Raw genomic sequence first — 18,836 nt, forward strand, 5'->3', positions numbered from 1 at the left:
TCCCTGGATACCACCTTTCCTCCAATTATATTAAAAGTGTGCCCAAATAACGTCTTATTTGAGATTCAGGACATGTTGAACAACGTTGGGTTGAGCCCGACGTAAGATGATAGGACATCTCCTAGTGTTCTCCCACCTCTTCCAGGAGATCTTGACAGACATCTTAATTTTCTATCATTTGTCTCTCCCCCTCCTGTGAACGCTCAGAGAGAGATTTTTCGGATGGTGCAGGCACTTAGACTCCAGTGACGTCTGCTACCCTCGAATTAGCCAAGGCAGTTTGGCCATTTGCCATTTTTTAAGGTGGCCGGAAATTGTCAGCAGCCTTGAGGGTAGAGTCCCCTTTTAAAGCTGCAGGTCTGTAATTTGCCCAGGAATCAGGCCAGTGAGTTCTAAGAGGATGGCCACGTCTGTAGGAGCACATCCTTAGTGCTGGCACTTCGGTAAGAAGCCAAGGTTGGGGAATGCTGTATATTTATTTACTTGTTTTAAATACAGCCTGCCTTTCTCTCTGAGACTCAAGGTGGAGGGCAAAATATAAAACAACTAGAATTAAAGCCCATTGTAGCTTGAAATACAATGGAGGCTAGCATGGGGGACGGGTGTAAAAGTAAAGAGAGAGTAAGAGAGTGATTAAGAAAGAGAGACAGAGAGAGAAAGAAGAGAGAAAAAGAAAAAAATAGATAAGAAAAGAGAGAAAAAAGAGTGATAGATGGAAAGAAAGTAAGAAAGAGAGAAATAGAAAGAAGAACAGAGAGACAGAGACAGAAAGAGAGACAAAGACAGAGAGAGAATGACAAAGAAAGAAAGAGAGGGAGAGAAATAAAGGGAAAGAAAGAGAGAGAAAGACAAAGAGATAGGAGAGATGTAGAAAGAGGTAGAAAATAGAGCGGGGGGGGGGGGATGGGCTGCCATGGCATCTCCCAGGCTTGTCGGGCTGTATGAGGATCTCCGTTCTCTCCCCCCCCCCTTGCCCCCTGGCCCCGAAAAGGCCTGGTGAGCCTTGGGAGGTGGTGGCAGGCAGCCCTCCTGGCCGCACTCACCCATGGCTGGAAAAGGCCTGCCACAGTGTTTCTAAGGGTCTAAGAGAGCCCTGGAAAGTGTCACTGAGCCATGCAGACGCCACGGCAGACAGCCCCACTGGCCGCACTCCCCCCTGGGCCGTGGCCTCTGCACACCTTGCTGGGCCTTTTCAGGGCCAGGAAGGGGGGAGGAACAGAGGCGTACAGAGGGTGTGGCAGGCTTTTTCAGCCCAGGGGGGAGTGCGGGTGGGGAATCCATTCCTCCCCCTCCCCCCGCAGCCCCACCGTGGCTGGTCTGTGGCCCAATCAGGATATGCTGCGTGCATTCTGATTGGCCCGCTGACTGGAAGCACCGCCTATTCCGCCCCTGCTCAATTATTTTAACAGTGACAGCTGTTAAAGATGTAGTTATTAGACAGCATGTATATACGTACTGCAAATGTTGCACAACTAACATTACAGCATTAGATGGCAATGCAGACCAAACGTTTTCAGGTGTGCAGAAAATGGATCACAACACTGGAAGACAAGGCAGCCAAAGCAAGAGACACGGACAGCAGCCAAGGCGAGAGACTGCCACCTTATGCCCTTCTAAGAGCACCTCCTGAGTCATCCCATCCATAGGAAGGCTTAGCAGTGGGTGTCATTGCTTTGTCAAGGATTATGGCTGCCACTGTCAAACTCGGTTCTGACAGAAGATGTGGCCGTCTGTGGCAAACCTTTATTCTGTGGCTGGCTGGTGGCAAAGATCAGTCACAGAAGCCCAGTTTCTGCCCACAAGAGGAGATAGCCCTGTGGCGGCACAGGAGTAATGAGAAGGAAGCAGCAGCACCTGGCGCATGCAGTCCAGAGGGACAGAAGGCAGCAGAGCACACCCAGGGAGGATTGGGAGGGGAGGGTTGGTGGCTGTGATCCTATGAGATGGTGGTGCCCAACCACCGAGCCGCGGCTCCCTCTCCCCGCCCCCCCACCCGCAGTGAGAAACTTCCCAGGCGGCAAGCAAATTGGCCGCAAAAGCGGCCAATTAGCTTGTGGCCCGGCAAGCTTCTTTTTGTGGGAGGAGGGGAGAGGGAATCTGGGCTGCCGGTGCAAACGCGCACGCGCGGCAGGTCCGTGCATGTACGTTTGCACCATGCGTGGCCACAAATGCACATGCGTGGCAGTTTCGCACATGCACATTGCGGCCATGCATGGCGCAAACACGCATGCACTGATCTACCACGCATGCATGTTTGCGCGTGCACAGCATGCGTGGCCGTTGGATCGCCCTCCCCACCACCACCGGTCTGCAGCCTTAGAAAGGTTGCGGACCACTGCTACGAGACACTGATGAAGAAGAAGTCCCCAAAGACATCATGTTAGCCAAGAAAAAGGGAACTGTTTATGTGTATATTAGGAGCCAAGCCCATTGCCTTTGGGAATACAATGGGTGCTAGATTTGGGGGTGGGGTGGAAGAACTCGACAGCCTCTCCCTCCTCCCAGGACCCGGAAAGGCTGCAGGCAGCTGTTAGGGAACAGGGGCAGCTCTCACAGGGCAGGGATCTGCAGCCTCTCAGTCTTGGAGGGAAGTGGAAGCAGGAGGGGGTGGTCAGGGGTGGGAGATGGAAGGTGATTGGCTAGCCGCTGGACAGACAGGCAAGCCGGTTGGAGGAGGGCGCACTTGGGCGGGCAGCCACCGTGAGTGGATGTGAAGTGCTGAGTGGCACTTAAGCCATGAGACTAGCTCCTCCTCCAAGGCCTTACCGGAAATCTATTACGTGGAACAGATATAAAAATTCCAGCATAAGCTTTCATGAGTCAGAACTGACTTCTTCAGAAGCCTAAGTGAGGTCTGACTCATGAAACCTTGTGCTGGAATGACTTTGGTTAATTTCTTGATTTCTGCTTGATTCTGCTTGATTTCTGTTTTTCTTAAATAAGGGAACGACTGAGCATTTGCAGTCTGTTTTCAGCCAGTAAGAGACACAGTCTGGGGTCAGGCAGCTTTGCAAATGGGAGGCAGACTTGAAGAGGGAGACAGTGAAACCTTCCCTCAGTGCTGTAAGGCAGCTAGATGCACCGGTAGATCCATCCACATTTCCTGGCCCTTTCAGAACATCGTTTGTCCCCAGGAGGTTTTGTGGCGGCAGAGGTTTGTTGTGCAGTGGCAGCAGAGGCTGCGTGAGATAAGAACAGAGGCACAAGGACTGATTTGGAGGGGGGAGACGGAGGCAGAGGCAAAAGTGTGTGTGTGGCTGCCCTTTATCTGTGCACTCTGTTTTTATTCTAAAATTGAAGAGCCTGCAAATGCAGAAACTCACACATCCGTATTTCGGGGCATCCCTGTGCCTGTGCTGCAAATCAGCTCCCCACCCCCTCTCCATATGTCAGAAATTTGGCAGCAGAGATCCTGCCTTTAATCTCGGTAACCACAAATCCAAATCAATTTTTATACAAAACTAAAATGTATCTAATACAAAAACCGGTGTGTTTTCCTAATAGCAGATGCAGCTATGCTTCCTTGCTCTAGGTTTATCTGGCCAAGTAAAAATGTTTCTCTAAAAATTCATACGCTCAGTGGTTTAGGACAAGTTTGATGTTCATTGTAAGATTTTTTTTAAGTTTTCAATGCAAACTTCCTGTACCTACTTAGGAAACACCTCCAGGGATTTTGCATTACTAGACTGTGAGGTAACAAAGCTATATTAAGTGATATTCCAGTTTGGTTGAATCTGTATATTCATCAGGTAGGCCCGTCCCACTGTATTTTCTGCCAGTGTCGTGACATCATGGAATTAGTTCTTAGACTGCATGCCACAAAATGCAAGCATGCCCAGTAACTTATCTTTTAGCATATGTATGGGAGGATTTTTATCCGAATTATTTACCTTTCACTTAAGTATAAAATACAGACACTGATTGGGGAGAACTGTTTGAAAAGTGGCCCCTCCTGGAGAAAGTGCCCCTGATCCCAATGACCTGAATGACCCTGATCCCAGAGCAGGGATTCCCAACCAGGGGTCTGTAGAACGGGGGGGGGGGGGGGCGGACTGTCTTCTTAGCTCCTGCCATTATTCCAAGCTATCGGGAGGCAGAGCCGCCTTGGTAGGTGAAGGGAAGAAAAAGGAGGGCGAAGGGTGCCGCTGGTGATGTCACTTCCAGTGACACGTCACTTCCGGGGGTGGGTCAGGGAGGCACAGCCAGTTGACATCACTTCCGGGGGTCCTCGAAGCTTGAAAAATTATTTCAGAGTTTCCTCTGCTGTCAAAAGGTTGCAAAAGGCTGGTCCAGAGGCTAACATTTCTGTTCTTTGGCAGAGTGGTTTGTAACATAGCTTGAGGTGGTCTTGAAATTGATGGGTAATAGACACAGAACAGACAAAAGGAAATAACTTCTTTGCTCAGTACATATATGGGACTGTGGGCTGCACTCCCAAAGGATGTAGTGATGGGAGGGAATTAGACAGCTTCATGAGGGTAAGTCCGTCAGTGGCTCCTAGCAGTGACAGCTAAAGGGAACTATCATATTCAGAGGCAGAAAATCTGTGAATACCACTTTTAGGAAACAAGACCAGGGCAAGTCTTTGACCTCTGAGCTATGTTTGGCCATCTGGGGCAACTGGTTGTTGGCTGCTGTTTGTAACAGGAAGATGGATCAAATGGCTCATGGGTCTGATCCATCAGGACACTTTAGGGTTGAGCACTTCAGCTCAGTTCGGCCACTTTGGCGGATCAGTGAGGCCCGAAGTGGTGTGGAGGAGGCCAGCGGCCGGTTGCAGACTCAGAGTTGTGCCTGCATGTGGCCACCCCTCCTCTCCGCACCATGGCACTGGACGCCTCGGGCTTTGGTGATCGCCAAGGCAGCCGAACATAGCCGACCCTTCACATGTTATTCAGGAGAAGGATTATCTAGACCAGGGATCCCCAACAGGTGTGAGTCCATAGGTAGCTTTGAATGCTGATCTAACATTGTGGGCCTGGCCACGGAATGGCTGCTGCAGGGGTATGTTTCTCAGCGGTGAAGGAGCTGAGAAGAGCTGTAGGTCTTCTGGAATTACGCTGGTCTCCAGGAACCAGAGATAGGTTCTTCTGATGGAAATGGCAGCTTTGGAGCGTAGACTGTGTAAAATCATGTCCTTGCTGAACTCCCTCCCCTTCCCAAATTCCACCTTCTCTGGCCCCCAAATCTCCAGGAAATTCCCAAGCAAGAGCTGTTAGCGCATTTAATTACTAACTAATATACTAATGTTTAGACTCGTTGTGTGGCATGCGCCTGAAGCCCCAGTGAGAAAGGCAGACTAATCAGTGGAAATAAACAAATGGTAAGCAACTTCCAAGAAGTGAAGCTGTACACCATTTGTGAAATTGTTAGAATATAGTTCATATTAACTTTGACGTGATAAAATCCCCACCGTGCCATGGGGAGGGCTGCTGAGAGCCACCCTGATCCCCCTGGACAAATCTTCCATCTGAGCCCCCCACATGACCCTGATCTAAACTGCATATCACAACAAAGCAAACCCCTTGGCTTCCGGTAACCATGCTCCTATAATAATAAAGGAATCCATATGACCGTCTGTCTCTCCATTGATTAGAAAACAGAACAAAGTAATAGCCAATTGGCATTAAGCTTTGAGGCTTTTGTGAGCTTTTTTGTGGATACAATCCTATCTTTCCTCTGCGAAAGTGGTGGCGCAAACGCACATGCATGACAGTTTTGCACATGTGTGCATGTGCGGACCCGCCACGCATGAGTGTTTGTGCATGCAGGTGGCACAAATGCGCACTTGTGGCAGTTTTGTGCATGTGTGCATGCGCTAAACTTCTGCGCATGCGCACATGCACTACTGGCATGCCAGTGGTCGAGCTTCCCTCTACCCTCCATGTCTGCTGTCTGCTCCCCCGAATTCATTGGCCAGATGTTTGGGAGCTGTGACAGATTGGCTCCAGCAAAGCCGCCTGAAGCTGAATCCCCTGAAGACGGAGGTCTTATGGTTGAGGAGGAAGGGCTCATACAAGGAAGCTCATCTTCCCTGTATTGACAGAGTTCAGCTTTATGCTGCACAGTCAGTCAAATCTTTGGGAGTGATCCTGGATGCCTCCGTGAACATGGAAGCACAGGTCACTAAAGTATCTTACCAGGCATTCTTCCATCTATGCCAGGCGAAGCTACTAGCACCCCAGAACACTTAGTTATTATGATCCATGTGACAGTCACCTCCAGGCTGGACTACTGTAACTCACTCTATGTGGGCCTTCCTTTATCCCTGACGCGGAAGCTACAGGTGGTGCAAAATGCAGCTGCCCAAGTCCTTACAAGGCCCCTATGGAGGACCCATATTCGACCTCCAGCAGCTGCTTTGGCTAAACATCTGGAAGAAGTTCCTGACAGAGCAGTTCCAGGTCATATGTAAACGGAACAGGCTTCCTCAGGAGGTGGTGGGTTCTCCTTTGAAAGTTTTTCAGCAGAGGCCAGATTGTCATCTGACCGAAATGCTGATTTTATGAACTTAGGCAGATTGTGAGTGGGTGAGCAGGAAGGGATGTGCCAGTGTTTGTCTCTTGTGGCCCTTCCTTGCATACCCAGGGAAATGCTGATTGCCACTATAGGATGGTAGGTGAATTTCCTCCAAAGGCTGGATTCTGGAGATTTTTGGTGGGGGGATGATTGGGGTAACTGTGGGTGGGCAGGAAGTTGTGAGTTTCTGCATTGTGCAGGGGGTTGGATTAGGTGACCCTGGATGTCCCTTCCAACTCTATGATTCTAAGTATCCCACCATCTCAAACTAGACCCACTGTATCCATCAATTGTCTTTGTATAATACGGTGGACATGCCTAATATTATTTGGTCAGGCGTTAGATTCTTACTTCTTTTAGAGCAAGTTCAGGAGGACTTTGGTTCTTGTCCCCCCCCCCCCATTTCCCACCCAAGGCCAATGGGAAGATCATTTGCTGGAATTACCAAAAGCTCCCTGTGTGTCGGAACAAGGTGGTGGCGGGGGGGGGGGAGTACTAGAGGCCTTCCTTCCTGCTGGGTGTGTTTTCTTGGTCAAGGGAAGGGGCCTGCCAGGGTGTCATGCTGTGATTTTAGTCGGGAGTTTTACATGGAGCTGGGAGGACCTTGCTGTGTGTCTGTTTGGAAAGTGTGAATCAGTTCTTAGGTGGCAGTGAAGCCAGAAATACCCCCAAGGAGAATGAAAGATGTAAATTTGGTTAGGCTGTCCTGGACTTTGTTTAAATCCTGAGCAGAGTCCAGCCTCCACTCCATAGAGCATGATAGGTGACCTAAGTTTATTCTACTGAGTTTTACGTTCTTCCTTTCATTGGATGAACAGGCCCATCTGGTAGCTATTAAATGGGATTGTTATACATATAAACATTAGAGCATTTCCACACCGTTTTAGCTGCCAGCACTGCTACTAATTTTGGTTTCAAGATCTGTTACGTTTCAAACAACTGGCAATCTTGTGCCAGGATCCTTTTTGCCTTCCTGCTGCAAACCTAAGGAGAAAAACTGTTGGCACAAAGCAGTCAGGGCTTATATTGGAGATACAATAATTAACCTGCAGTAAACTATTTCAAGCAATATAGGAAAGTGGGATGTAAAAAGCCAGTCAGTAAATGAATGAAGAACTCTGGCCCCCCTGTGCTTTGTAGAGAGACGGGGGAGTAGATCTGCTCCATCGGTGCATGTATTGCAGAGGCTCCTTGCTTTGGCTTAAGGAAGTTAGCGGTGTTGAGTGTCAGGGGCAGGCTGGGGCTATGGCCAGCCTTGGTGAAATCTGCACTTTCTGTCTGAGGTCCATGGCATGGAATTTGGGGGGCTGTCTTGAACGACCTTGGCCCCAGCTGGTTTTGACGGGACTCTTGAGGAGCGCACACATTCTTTGGTTCTTCACTCAGCCATCAGAGCAGCCCAAAAACCTTTGATGGAGACTGCTTGGTGCAGTGGTTAAGAGTTGCGGCATCTAATCTCGAGAGTGGGGTTTGATCCCCCACTCTTCCACATGCAGCCAGCTGGGGGACCTCGAGCAAGTCACAGTTCTATTAGAGCTGATCTCATAGAGCAGTCCTGTCAGAGCTCTCTCAGCCTCACCTCCTTCACAGGGAATCTGTTGTGGAGAGAGGAGGAGAAGGTTATTGCAAGCTGCTTGGAGACTCCTTTGGGCAGTGAAAGGCGAGGCATAAAACCAATTCTTCCTCTTCCCACTTCAAGCCCTGGGATCTCTGTTAGTGAGTTGTTGAGCTTTATGTTTACACTACAAATTAAGCCCGCTGTAGAAGAAATACAGCGGGCGCTAGCGGATGGGGAGGCAGACTGTAGGAAAGGAAGTAGGAAGAGGAAGGGGAGGGAGAAAAAAGGGCAAGGGGTGGTTGAAGGGGTGGATAGAAGGGAGAAAGGAAGGAAGTAAAGGAGAGAGACAGGAAGCAAATGAGAGGGAGAGACAGAGAGACAGGAAGGAGAGGGAGAAGTAGAGGAAGTCAGGAAGTAAGAAGGAAGAAAGGAAGGCAGGCAGAGAGGTGGGTGAAAGGGGAGGGGACAGGGTGTGTGTGAAGGGTGGGGGAGAATCGTGAGGGGGGCAAATTGGGAGGGGGATGTCCCGAGGGAAGAGGGGGGGTAGACAGGAGTGTGTGCGTGGGTGTGTGGGGTAGGGGAAGGGGTGGGAGAGTGTTGTGGGTGGGTAGCTGTGTGGGTGCGGGGAAGCGGCGGCGGGGTGATTGCAGGGGGCGGGCGGGCAGGGAGGGTTGGCTGCTGAGGCTGTGTGTGTGTGTGTGTCTGTGGGCGCGGGGAAGCGGTGGCGGGGTGATCGTAGGGGGGGCGGCCAGGGGGGGTTTGGTGGTGAGGCTGTGTGTGTGTGTGTCTCTGGGCATGGGGACGGCAGCGCGATGGGGGGGCGGCCGGGGGGGTTGTGTGTGTGTGTGTGTCTGGGTGCGGGGCACCGGCAGCGATGCGATGGCCATCGGGAAGGGACCCCGGGCGGGAAAGGAGCAGGGATGCCATGTCTGCGCGGCGTCCCTGCTCCTTTCGCAAGGGCAAGGGGAAACCAGCGGGAGGACTCACTGTCGGGGAAGGCTGCTTCTCCTTGTGTGCAGTGAGTCCCCGGCTGGGCAAGGCGAGGCTGGGCCAAGCAGCCAAGGGGGAGCCACAGTTTGCGCGGCTCCCCACTGGCCGCTCGGCCCTGAAGTGACACTCAGAGGGCCCAATCAGGAGCCGCAAAGCGGCTCCTGATTGGGCCCTTGGGCCTGATTGGGCCCTTGGGCCCTCCAAGTTTTTATCCCAGACAGAGCCCGCCCTTTCCCTTTCCCTTTCCCCTTAGGGGTTACTCTTTTATTTATTCCACTCCACAGGAGTGGTTAAAGATAATATCCATAATAAAATGATGCATTTGATAATCAATAGTATCCTAAACTTCTGTAAGTGAAACTAGACATGTTAACAACTGTGTTTCTTCTCTTTCCTAGGCCCACCCAGAATTGCTGATAAAGTGATTCACCGACAATCCGTGAGATTAGGAAGAACGATCAAACTCCTTTGCCCAGTGGAGGGTGACCCCCCACCCCTTACGATGTGGATGAAAGATGGACGAACAATCCATAGCGGGTGGACGAGATTCCGGGTCCTCCAGCAAGGGCTGAAAATCAAGGAAGTGGAGGGTGAAGATGCAGGGACATACATCTGCAAGGCCACCAATGGATTTGGCAGCATGAGTGTGAACTATACTCTCATTGTGATTGGTGAGTGTGGAAAGAGTTCGCCCTGTTCTTTGAGAAGTTTACTTTGCCTCTGACAATGGTTGCAAATCCACTCTGTCAATAATCTACCGGCCTTTAGCAAAATGAGCCTGTTCCAGTATTTGAGGATGGCCAAGGCTAGTTTTCAGGATTTTACTTCCAGCAGCTCTCTAAGATAAGATTAGCCAAAGGTTGCAAGTAAACAGGAATGGTGCAATAAGCTCAGAGGCACAGAGAGTTCCACACAGGAAAGGTTGGGAGATAAGGCCCGTCCTACTGATCATGGGGCTCTCTGTTGCAATGTGACTCTTGTTCAACAGCCCGTTCCCTAGACTTGCATTTTCACCTGTGTGGCAATGACACAGAAATACGGGGGCCATACCGGTCGTGCAGAAATGATTACTAAATGGCATTAAATCCAAGAGCTTTCCAGGTCCCATGGAGGCACGAAAAATAAACTGTTCTATTTACATATGACCCGGAATTTAAGAGTTGTATCTTGTTGTGTTGTATTGCGACTGAATGTCAAAGGGTGTCAAAACCATGATTTATGCTTTTGCCATATAGCCTGGTCTCGTCTGTTCTCTATGCCTGGGTCTTATGCAGCTCTGTGATTTGTAGCCAGTCTTTTCCCCTCGGGACCTGCTTCTTGTCCCCGGCAGGTGTGAATGTGACCAGCCAGGCTCCTGGGCTCCCTGCCCTGCTGTGCTGAGTCTGCGAACTGCCTTCTCTCCCCAGGGACCTTGAGCACCAGCAGGGATACTGGGCGGAAGACTGTCCATTTTGTCAACAACGGATCTTCGGGCCCAAGTATTTTGGAATTATGGGGGGGAGGGCAAAGGGTAGATGAGGGTCCCGTTAGGTAGGATCTTAGCAAGGACCACATTATGGGGAGTCTTCGACAGAATGTCACAAAGGGCCTGGAAGAACAGAACCCTTTCCCCCTTATGTTCCATTCATTGCTTGGGTGGCAACTGAGTGTTTCCTTTAAGGATCCTTGAAGAGGAAAATCTATTTATTGGCCTCTGTGAATTCCTTCTACTTTCTTTAGCCAAAGGAACATATGGATCCAACTTGGGTTGAGCACTCTGGCAAGCTCTGGCCGCTTCGGCCATCACTGAAACCCGAAGCGTCCAGCGCCTGAGCATGGAGGGGAAGGGAGGGGCGCCAGCACCCCTCCCTTCCCCACTGCGCTGAGACACTGGATGCTTCGGACTTCAGTGATCGCCGAAGTGCACCAGAGCGCACAACCCTAGATCCCACCCTATACATTTTCTGAACTGTGCCATTTGTTCAGGGAGCTTATACTAGTCCTGCGATTTCATGTTTATTTCAAAATAACAGCACTTTTCTTTAAATGTTATTTTTTATTTCCTCCCAGTGACTGTCAGTGAGCCCGAGGGATGTCTGTCTTGTTCTTTTTATTTAAGTTCCACATTTTAAATGCTCGTCACAGAAGCTAGGACACGAGCAGGCGATATCTTGTGCCTAAATGCTGAGAAAAGCCATGTTTACCTGTGAAGATGTTGATGTGCCAGCAAATAAGCGAGTGGGCGAGACATACTTGGCAGGACGCATGGAAGGAGGCCAAACGCCAGCAGCACGGCTGGGGCCTCCAGGGACACTTTGCACGTTTGAGTGGAGAATTGGCCTTGTGTGCCGAGCAAAATAATTTTGTGTGTTGCTGTTTAGCATGCGTGTTGGGGGGCTGCCCTCCTCCAGGCTAGCAGCAGGCTCTTTTGCAAATGGCCCTTTTTGAGAGCCAAGAGCCTTTCTTTCCCCGTGCCGCCCTGCAGGAAAGGAGAGGCCTGCTCTGGGAAGAAAACCATAGAACAAAAACAGGCGGTGGGCGTGAGGCAAAACCTTCGTCTTCGGTTTCAGAAATGTAAGAGAAATGGTCACAATTCATTTTTGCCTCCAGGATCCTTCCTCTTTGCTCTCCCCTTCCTCTGTATTCCCCACAGCCAAACATCCCTGGCTCATTCGCATTCCTCAGGGCTGCTGTTCCTCTCTTTTCGTGCTCGGTTCCACCTCTTGAGCTGGCCCCTTTTGTGATGGTTAACAGAACTGACTTTTCTCCCCTCCTGCTTCTGGTGTTCGGGCTCTGCAGCAACTCGCCTCGGAAGCATAACGGCCCAGACACCCTGTCCTTTTGTGCCTGGGCTTGTCAAGCTGCTGCTGCTGCGATGGATCACCACTAGATCTGTGGTCCTCACTCAAGCGGAGAAGTGGCAGCAATCCGGTTTCATCCCAATTTGCACGGCTAGTGAACAAGTTACCTGGACTTTGGGGAAATAAGTGGGCTTTGTGTTTTCTCCGGCTTGCTGGTCAAAATGATACAACAAAGCCCCTTTCTTTGGCAACTGTTGAATTCTCTTTCCATATTAAATTTTCCTCCACCCAGCTGGACTTTGCAGGGCTAGTAATAGTTCAGCATCTTTCGATTGGGAGAAGATTTTTTTTTTTAAACCACACATGAAAAAACAGTAGAAGTTGGTAACTCCCCCTCTGCCTTCTTTGCACAGAGCAGACAGTATCTCAGCGCATTGACTTTTCCAGGAGCATAAAGCAGCCCTGTGTTACCTTCTGAGCTTTAGATAAAGGTGCCATTCATGGCCTGAGCCCATAGGTGTGTTCTGCACTGTTTTACTGCTGTTCCCTTTGCCTCCAAGTGAACGGACTGTATCCCAGCAATCGTGATGCGTGTTTCTGTTGGGCCAGCATAAGAGACCTTTGTGCTTGCGTTCTACTGCTACCTTTCTGGGACCCAAAAGATCTGGTGCTGCTGTTTGTACATGGGCGTCTTCTCATTGCAAGCACTCAATAGTCCTCCCCAGCAGCCATCCTTCGTGAATGTGCTGGGAAGCCAGATACAGCCTCATTGCCCTTCTGTGTGATTCTGTAACATTTGCCCTTGATGCACACTCCAGCTGGTGACGCCTGTACTCCACTATCTCCCATTCATTGAGGATGTGATAAGATGGGTTGTGTTGCTGACCTGACCCAGAGGCATCCTCCAGTAGCTGCAGCCTGTGCTACTTTGCAGCTCACTCACGGACTCTTTTGCACCGTTCTTGATAAGAGGCATTCCAAATGGTGTTCTGGCTTCCGGCGAGAGCCAGTTTGGTGTAGTGGTTAGGAGTGTGGACTTCTAATCTGGCATGCCAGGTTCGATTCTGCGCTCCCCCACATGCAGCCAGCTGGGTGACCTTGGGCTCGCCACGGCACTGATAAAGCTCTTCTGACCCATCAGTAATATCAGGGCTCTCTCAGCCTCACCTCCCACACAGGTTGTCTGTTGTGGGGAGAGGAATGGGAAGGCGACTGTAAGCCACTTTGAGCCTCCTTCGGGTAGGGAAAAGCGGCATATAAGGACCAACTCTTCTTCTTCTTCTTCTTCTTCTTCTTCTTCTTCTTCTTCTTCTTCTTCTTCTTCTTCTTCTTCTTCTTCTTCTTCTATGAAAGCGGCTGTACAACAATATTTTGTGAACAAGGCTCACTTCATAATTTGCAGGATGTTCTTTGGATCCTCTGGTGCCGTTGTCATATTTGTCATTCCAGTCTCTTGATGTTGATGAGATCCACTAGGAAGATCCCAAGAGCTGGGAAAGGACGTTCATCATCTGGAAGTTGCTCTCAGATAGGGATGGGAAGCAGAGACTGCTACCCCCTTGTCACCCACTTTTCTTTCCCGGGGGTCAGAGGCATTGCCAGAAGTTTTCACCCCACCCCCACCCCCAGCAGATAGGCACTGGTGGACCTGTTAGACTAGAGGGAGGAATCAACTGTGAAGGAAGGAATCAACTAATCTGACAATCACAGTGTTTTTCCCTTGCTGACTACTCTGTGACCTTCTTTCCATTAGATCAGTGGGTCCCAACATTTGGAGGTTGCCACCCACTTGTCTCCAAGGCCAAATCCCTCCCCCCCCTCCCCCGAACATACAGCTCTTTCCTGGTGTCAGGTCTACTGCAAGCTCAAAACGCTATGTTGCTTACACTTCTTTTGGGGTTGTTGTGAAGCGGTCATATTTTAGTCTGAAAAAAAAATAGTTCTTTGTAAAAGCCACTTTGGGTCCCAATTGGGGAGAAAGTCAGAAGGGGAATGAGATGGAAGCAGGCAGTGGAATGTCCCAGGTCCAGGAGCAAGCAGGAGAAGGCTCTTCCAGCCTCCTAAAGATGCAGACTTTGGGGGAAGGGCTGCCAACCCTGGGTTCTGAAATTCCCAGAGATCTGGAGTGGAGTCTGGGAACAAGAGAGTCCGAGGAGGGGAAGGAGCTCAGCAGGACTAGGACCCCACCCAGCCCATCTTCTCAAGCTGTCATTTCCTTCAGGAAGCTCAGCAGGGTTGGCCTGGTCAGCACTGGGATGGGAGACTACCAAGGAAGTGCAGGGTCGGAAAACGCAGTAAAGGAGGAAGAGTCAGATTGCCGCCCCCCTTCTGACCCCAAATTCCTCACTGCCCCCCCCGGCAACTTCCACCCCCCCGGGAGGGGGCATTCCGCCCACTTTGGGAAGCCCTGCATTAGAACTTCCCCTTGCATCAAACTAGCCACCATCACTTTCTGTAAACAGCCCATGTCCCCGGCCCAGGGAAACACGGGCATTTCCAGTGGAGAACTGAGCCGGGGAAGTGGAAAAGTGGAGTGGAAAAGTGAGACCTGCCCTGGCCACTGCTTCTTCATTGGAAGTGAGACAGGAGTGAATCCAGTTATACTTTCCGGGCGAGTAAAGGTATCAATCCCTTGGTGACCTTTCTGAGGTCACGGAGAAACCCAAGAAGCTGTCAGTAGCAATGGGGCAGAGTTATTCATGTACATTCATTCTGAATAGTCTTTTGTGCCTTTTGGTAATAAAGTGAAAATAGAAAACAAAGATGTCTGGGCCGGCTCACGCTCAGTCTGGGGGACCCCCCCCCCGACCCATGCCCAACTCAAACGGACGGCGGCAAACTCACCACTCCGTGGTGGCTCCTTTCCCTGCGAGCCAAGTCAGAATGGCAGAGAACTCACCCGACCCCACCAACCCCGAGAAAAGCAGAGCAGTCCAGGGAAACTTGCCAAGGGCCCCAAGTCCGGCCAAGGAAGGGGCTGGCTTGGCGACTGTGGGCCTGCCAAGCAGGGGCCCCTCCTTCCAAGCGTGGTGAAGTGGCAGGCACGGACACTGCCAGCTCCTCAGCAGCCCAGGGCCGTGGAAGAAGCATCCTGGGGTAGTCTGCCCCACCACCACAGTGCCCAGGGGATGCGCCAGGCCACTGGGTGCTGGGATGCTGACTGGGTGTACGGGAGCCGAGACAAGAACTGGGGGGGGGGGGGGGGTGCCTGATGTGCCCATGAATTAAACTTGGAGGAGGCAGGAAGGGGGAGAATAAAAGGAAGGCAGAAGGCACAGCAAGGGGTTGGATGCAGCAGGGAAGGGGCAGAGGGCGGACGACTACCCAGAGCGGGAGGAGAAGGAAAGGAGAGCAAGTGGAGGAAGGAGGGAGAGGAGGGGGTGGAGGAATCTGGTAGTCACGTGCTGCTGACAAGGTCATGGCCCAGCATACTGATGCCCGTGTGTGTGTATGTGTGTGAAGCCAGCGGTGCTACAGGCCAAGGCTGTAGCGCAGGGGTAGTCAAACTGTGGCCCTCCAGATGTCCATGGACTATAATTCCCATGAGCCCCTGCCAGCTTTCGCCACAGTTTGACTCCCCCTGCTGTAGCAGAACAGGAAAAAGGAGACTGCCTGGACCAACCTGCACCCATGAACCTATTACAGTTCGGCCAGTGGCTGGCTGAGCGGAGCTGAAGAGGGAGGCCACGGAAAAGACAGAGGCAGCAGCAGACTGTGCCCGACTGAAGGGGCACGAGAGGCATCAGATGACCCCAGAGTCGCACTGCCAGAAATTCCGCTTTCAGCCGTTCTTGCAGCCACCAGGTGGCTCCAGCCCACATCATCTGACGGACAATGAATTGTGGGACTCCTTGTGCTGGAGCAGCGTTTACAGACAAAGCCTCCCCAGGGCGAGGCAGTGGATCGCCTGCTTGAACCCCGCTGGGCTGAAGGCGGTCGTCGCCCTGGAGGAAAACTTTGTGACAACAGGCAGCCAGGAGGGTCCCAAGGCTGCGGCTCCCTCCAGACCCCACTTGCAGGTCCCACTGCCCAGCCTAGGTCATGGGGGAGGGAAGGGGCAGGCGTGCCCGAAACATGGGAAGGAGAGCAGGAAGGGGACCAAGGGGTCAGATGCAGCAGGGAAGGAGCAGAGGGCGAAGGACTACACCAGCCTTTCTCAACCTTTTTACTGGCGAGAAACCCCTGAAACAGTCTTCAGGCTTCGAGAAACCCCAGAAGTGGCGCAATCATGCAGAACAGGGTTGGGAAGCAGAGCTGTCTATATGCCCACACAGGGACCCTCCCCTTCCCACCCCCCCCAGGCCCATCAGTGGCCATTTGGGGAGGAGGGAGGTCAACATGACCATATATGGTCATATCAAGAAATAAATGTTTGATAAATTAAAAATACATCTTAAGAATTAATTAACTCCCCACCCATTCAGAAAATCCTTCCAGGGCCATCAAGAAACCTCAGGGTTTCATGAAACCCTGATTGAGAAAGCCTGACGTACACGGAAGAGAAGGAGGAAATAGGCTGCCTAGGGAGGTGGTGAGCTCCCCCTCACTGGCAGTCTTCAAGCAAAGGTTGGATACACACTTTTCTTGGATGCTTTAGGACAGTGGTCCCCAACCTGTGCCGGGCCGCGGCTCCGTCTTCCCCGCACCCCGAAGCGAGAAGCTCGCCAGGCCGCGAGCAGATCAGCCGCCAAAGCGGCCGATTAGCTCGCGGCCCGGCAAGCTTCTCGCTTCGGGAGGGGAGGGAAGAGAAGCTTGCCAATTGCTCGCGGCCCAGAGGGGCCGGGAGGGGAAGCTGCAGCCGCCGGCATGGCAGCGGCGCAAACGTGCATGCGCGGACTGCTGCGTGTGCGTGGGCTCCCGGGCCGCCCTCTCCGCTCACCACTCCGCAGCGGTCCGTGGCAAACAGAAGCTTGCGGACCGCTGCTTTAGGAGGCTTTGGGCTGATCCTGCGTTGAGCAGGGGGTTGGACTAGATGGCCTGTATGGCCCCTTCCAACTCTATGATTCTATGATTCTAGAAGGAGCAGAGCAAGTGGGGAAAGGAGAGTCCTGGAGTGCAGAGCGGAGGGAAAAGCTGACTGCCTGCAGAGGTGCTGAAGGCCGAGGAGGTCCCAGGGCCCAGGAGAAGGCAGGAAGAAGGAACCTCAAAATATCCAGAATCCACAGGGCTTAGAAATGCCTTCACAACTAAATATCTTAAGCTGCTGCAAATCTATAGACGATGACACGCACTGCCCATTCTGCCCCCTTACGAGCCCTGAGAGTCCTTTCAGCCTGCTGATGGTGACCAATGTCTGTCCTTGGAGAGCCAGTATGGAGTAGCAGTGACGAGCAGCAACTTCTAGTCTGGAGAACTGGGTTTGCTTCCCCACTCCTCTTCCATGTGCAGCCAGCTGGGCGACCTTGGGCCAGTCACAGTTCTCCCAGGGCTCTCTCAGCCTCACCTCTCTCACATGGTGTCTGTTGTAGGGAGAAGAAGGGCAGATGATTGTTGTTCCTTTCCTCCTCCTCTTTCTTCATGTCATATAGCCTCTTCCACGTGTGGTGGGGCTCGGCTAGCTGTGTTGGTTTGAAGCAGCAAAACAAAGCATGTGTCCAGGGGCACCATTAAGACCAGCCAAGTTTCCCTCAGGTTATAAGCTGTCATGTGCTGGCGCACTTCCTCAGGTGCACTGGAATTGCTTCCATTGTTAGTTGGCGTCGCCCGCTGCTGTTCTGCATCAAAAAGTGCAGCTGTACTTTGTTGAGGAGGCTGAGCGATCAAGATGTGAGAAGCCTGGGACGTCCGCATTGTGCTTGCAGAACACTCTCCCTGCTTCTTCTGTCTGCAAAGGAAAATAAAGCCTGCAAGAGAGGTGAGCGGATGTATAGTCTGAAACATTCTAGGGTGCAATGCAAATCGTCTCCAGTTCCTGGAAGTCATAATGTCAGAGGCAGAAGAGTAGAACAGCAGGTGCCTGTCCAGCTGCTCCTTGGGAGAATTTATATTATTATTTTATTTATTATACTAGCAGCAGAGCCTGCTGTTAAAAAAATACAGCGGGCCCTAGGGGACTGGGGGATGGTTTGCCTCCCCCCCCCATGTAGCAAAACGCTCCCCAGGCCCCAGGGCCAGGGGAGCATGTTTCGGCGGCGTTAGAGGTTTGAAAACGCTCCCCAGGCCCCGGGGAAGGCGATCCGTGGCTCCAGGAGCCGCAGATCACCTTCCCCGGGGCCTGGGGAGCGTTTTGGCTCCCTGGGCGACTTGGAAAAGCGCTCCCCGGGGTCTGGGAAGCCATTGTCGGGGCGGGGGCCAGGGAGCCTACCTTCGCTCTTGGCGGCCAGCAAAGTAATGGCCGCCGTGGAGCGAAGGAAAGCTCTGGTGGATTGCTTCGTTGCAACGGAGAGACCCATCCAGCTGGCAGGTGTGTTTGAGCTGCCGTTTCATCGTTGCCACGCTCCCCCCGAGTGGAAAAAAAAATCCCCCCCCCTCACGGGCGCGATTTTCGGCCGAAAACAGTGTGAAAAATAAAGGGAAAATACATCAGCAAACGGGCTTCTCTGTTGTTTGTGCTTAGTGATTTTAAACAGCTCTGGGGAGGGACTGCAGCCGGGGAAGCCTCACTGGCTAAACGGAGGCTCGCCGGTGCGTTGGTCTCCGCTCGCTCGGAGAAAAAAAATGGCGATCGCTTCGCCGGAAGATCAGAGGAGAGAGCCAGGGGGAGGGACTTTGCAGAAACCGCAACAATGGTAACGCACAGAACTTTCCCGCTAGTGTTGCAGATTGGTTGCAGGAGTGTAGTGCTTTCCGGAAGGTGAATCCACTTTTGGGGATTTCCCTGAAAGCGCTACAAGGAAGTGCTTTTTGTGGATCGGTTTCAGGTATGTGGCAGATTGTCAATGACGTTGTGCATAACAGCAAATCAGTAGCGTATTGGCAACCATTGTGCGATTTTGAAGGAGTGCGGAAAGCCCCTCAGTCAACGCTTACTGCGGGCCCAGTGGGGTGGG

General features: G+C 51.9%; 1 protein-coding gene across 1 annotated transcript in view; it reads left to right on the forward strand.

Annotated features, from left to right (window-relative positions):
• FGFRL1 (fibroblast growth factor receptor like 1) overlaps positions 1-18,836 on the forward strand; it is a 165,443-nt gene that overhangs the window by 56,572 nt on the left and 90,035 nt on the right. The window contains exon 3 of the mRNA XM_077344083.1: positions 9,466-9,738. Coding sequence (XP_077200198.1) covers positions 9,466-9,738 — 273 coding nt within the window. The remainder of the gene's footprint in view (positions 1-9,465; positions 9,739-18,836) is intronic.

Source organism: Paroedura picta, chromosome 6 (genome assembly GCF_049243985.1).
Source record: "Paroedura picta isolate Pp20150507F chromosome 6, Ppicta_v3.0, whole genome shotgun sequence".
NCBI lineage: Eukaryota > Metazoa > Chordata > Lepidosauria > Squamata > Gekkonidae > Paroedura > Paroedura picta.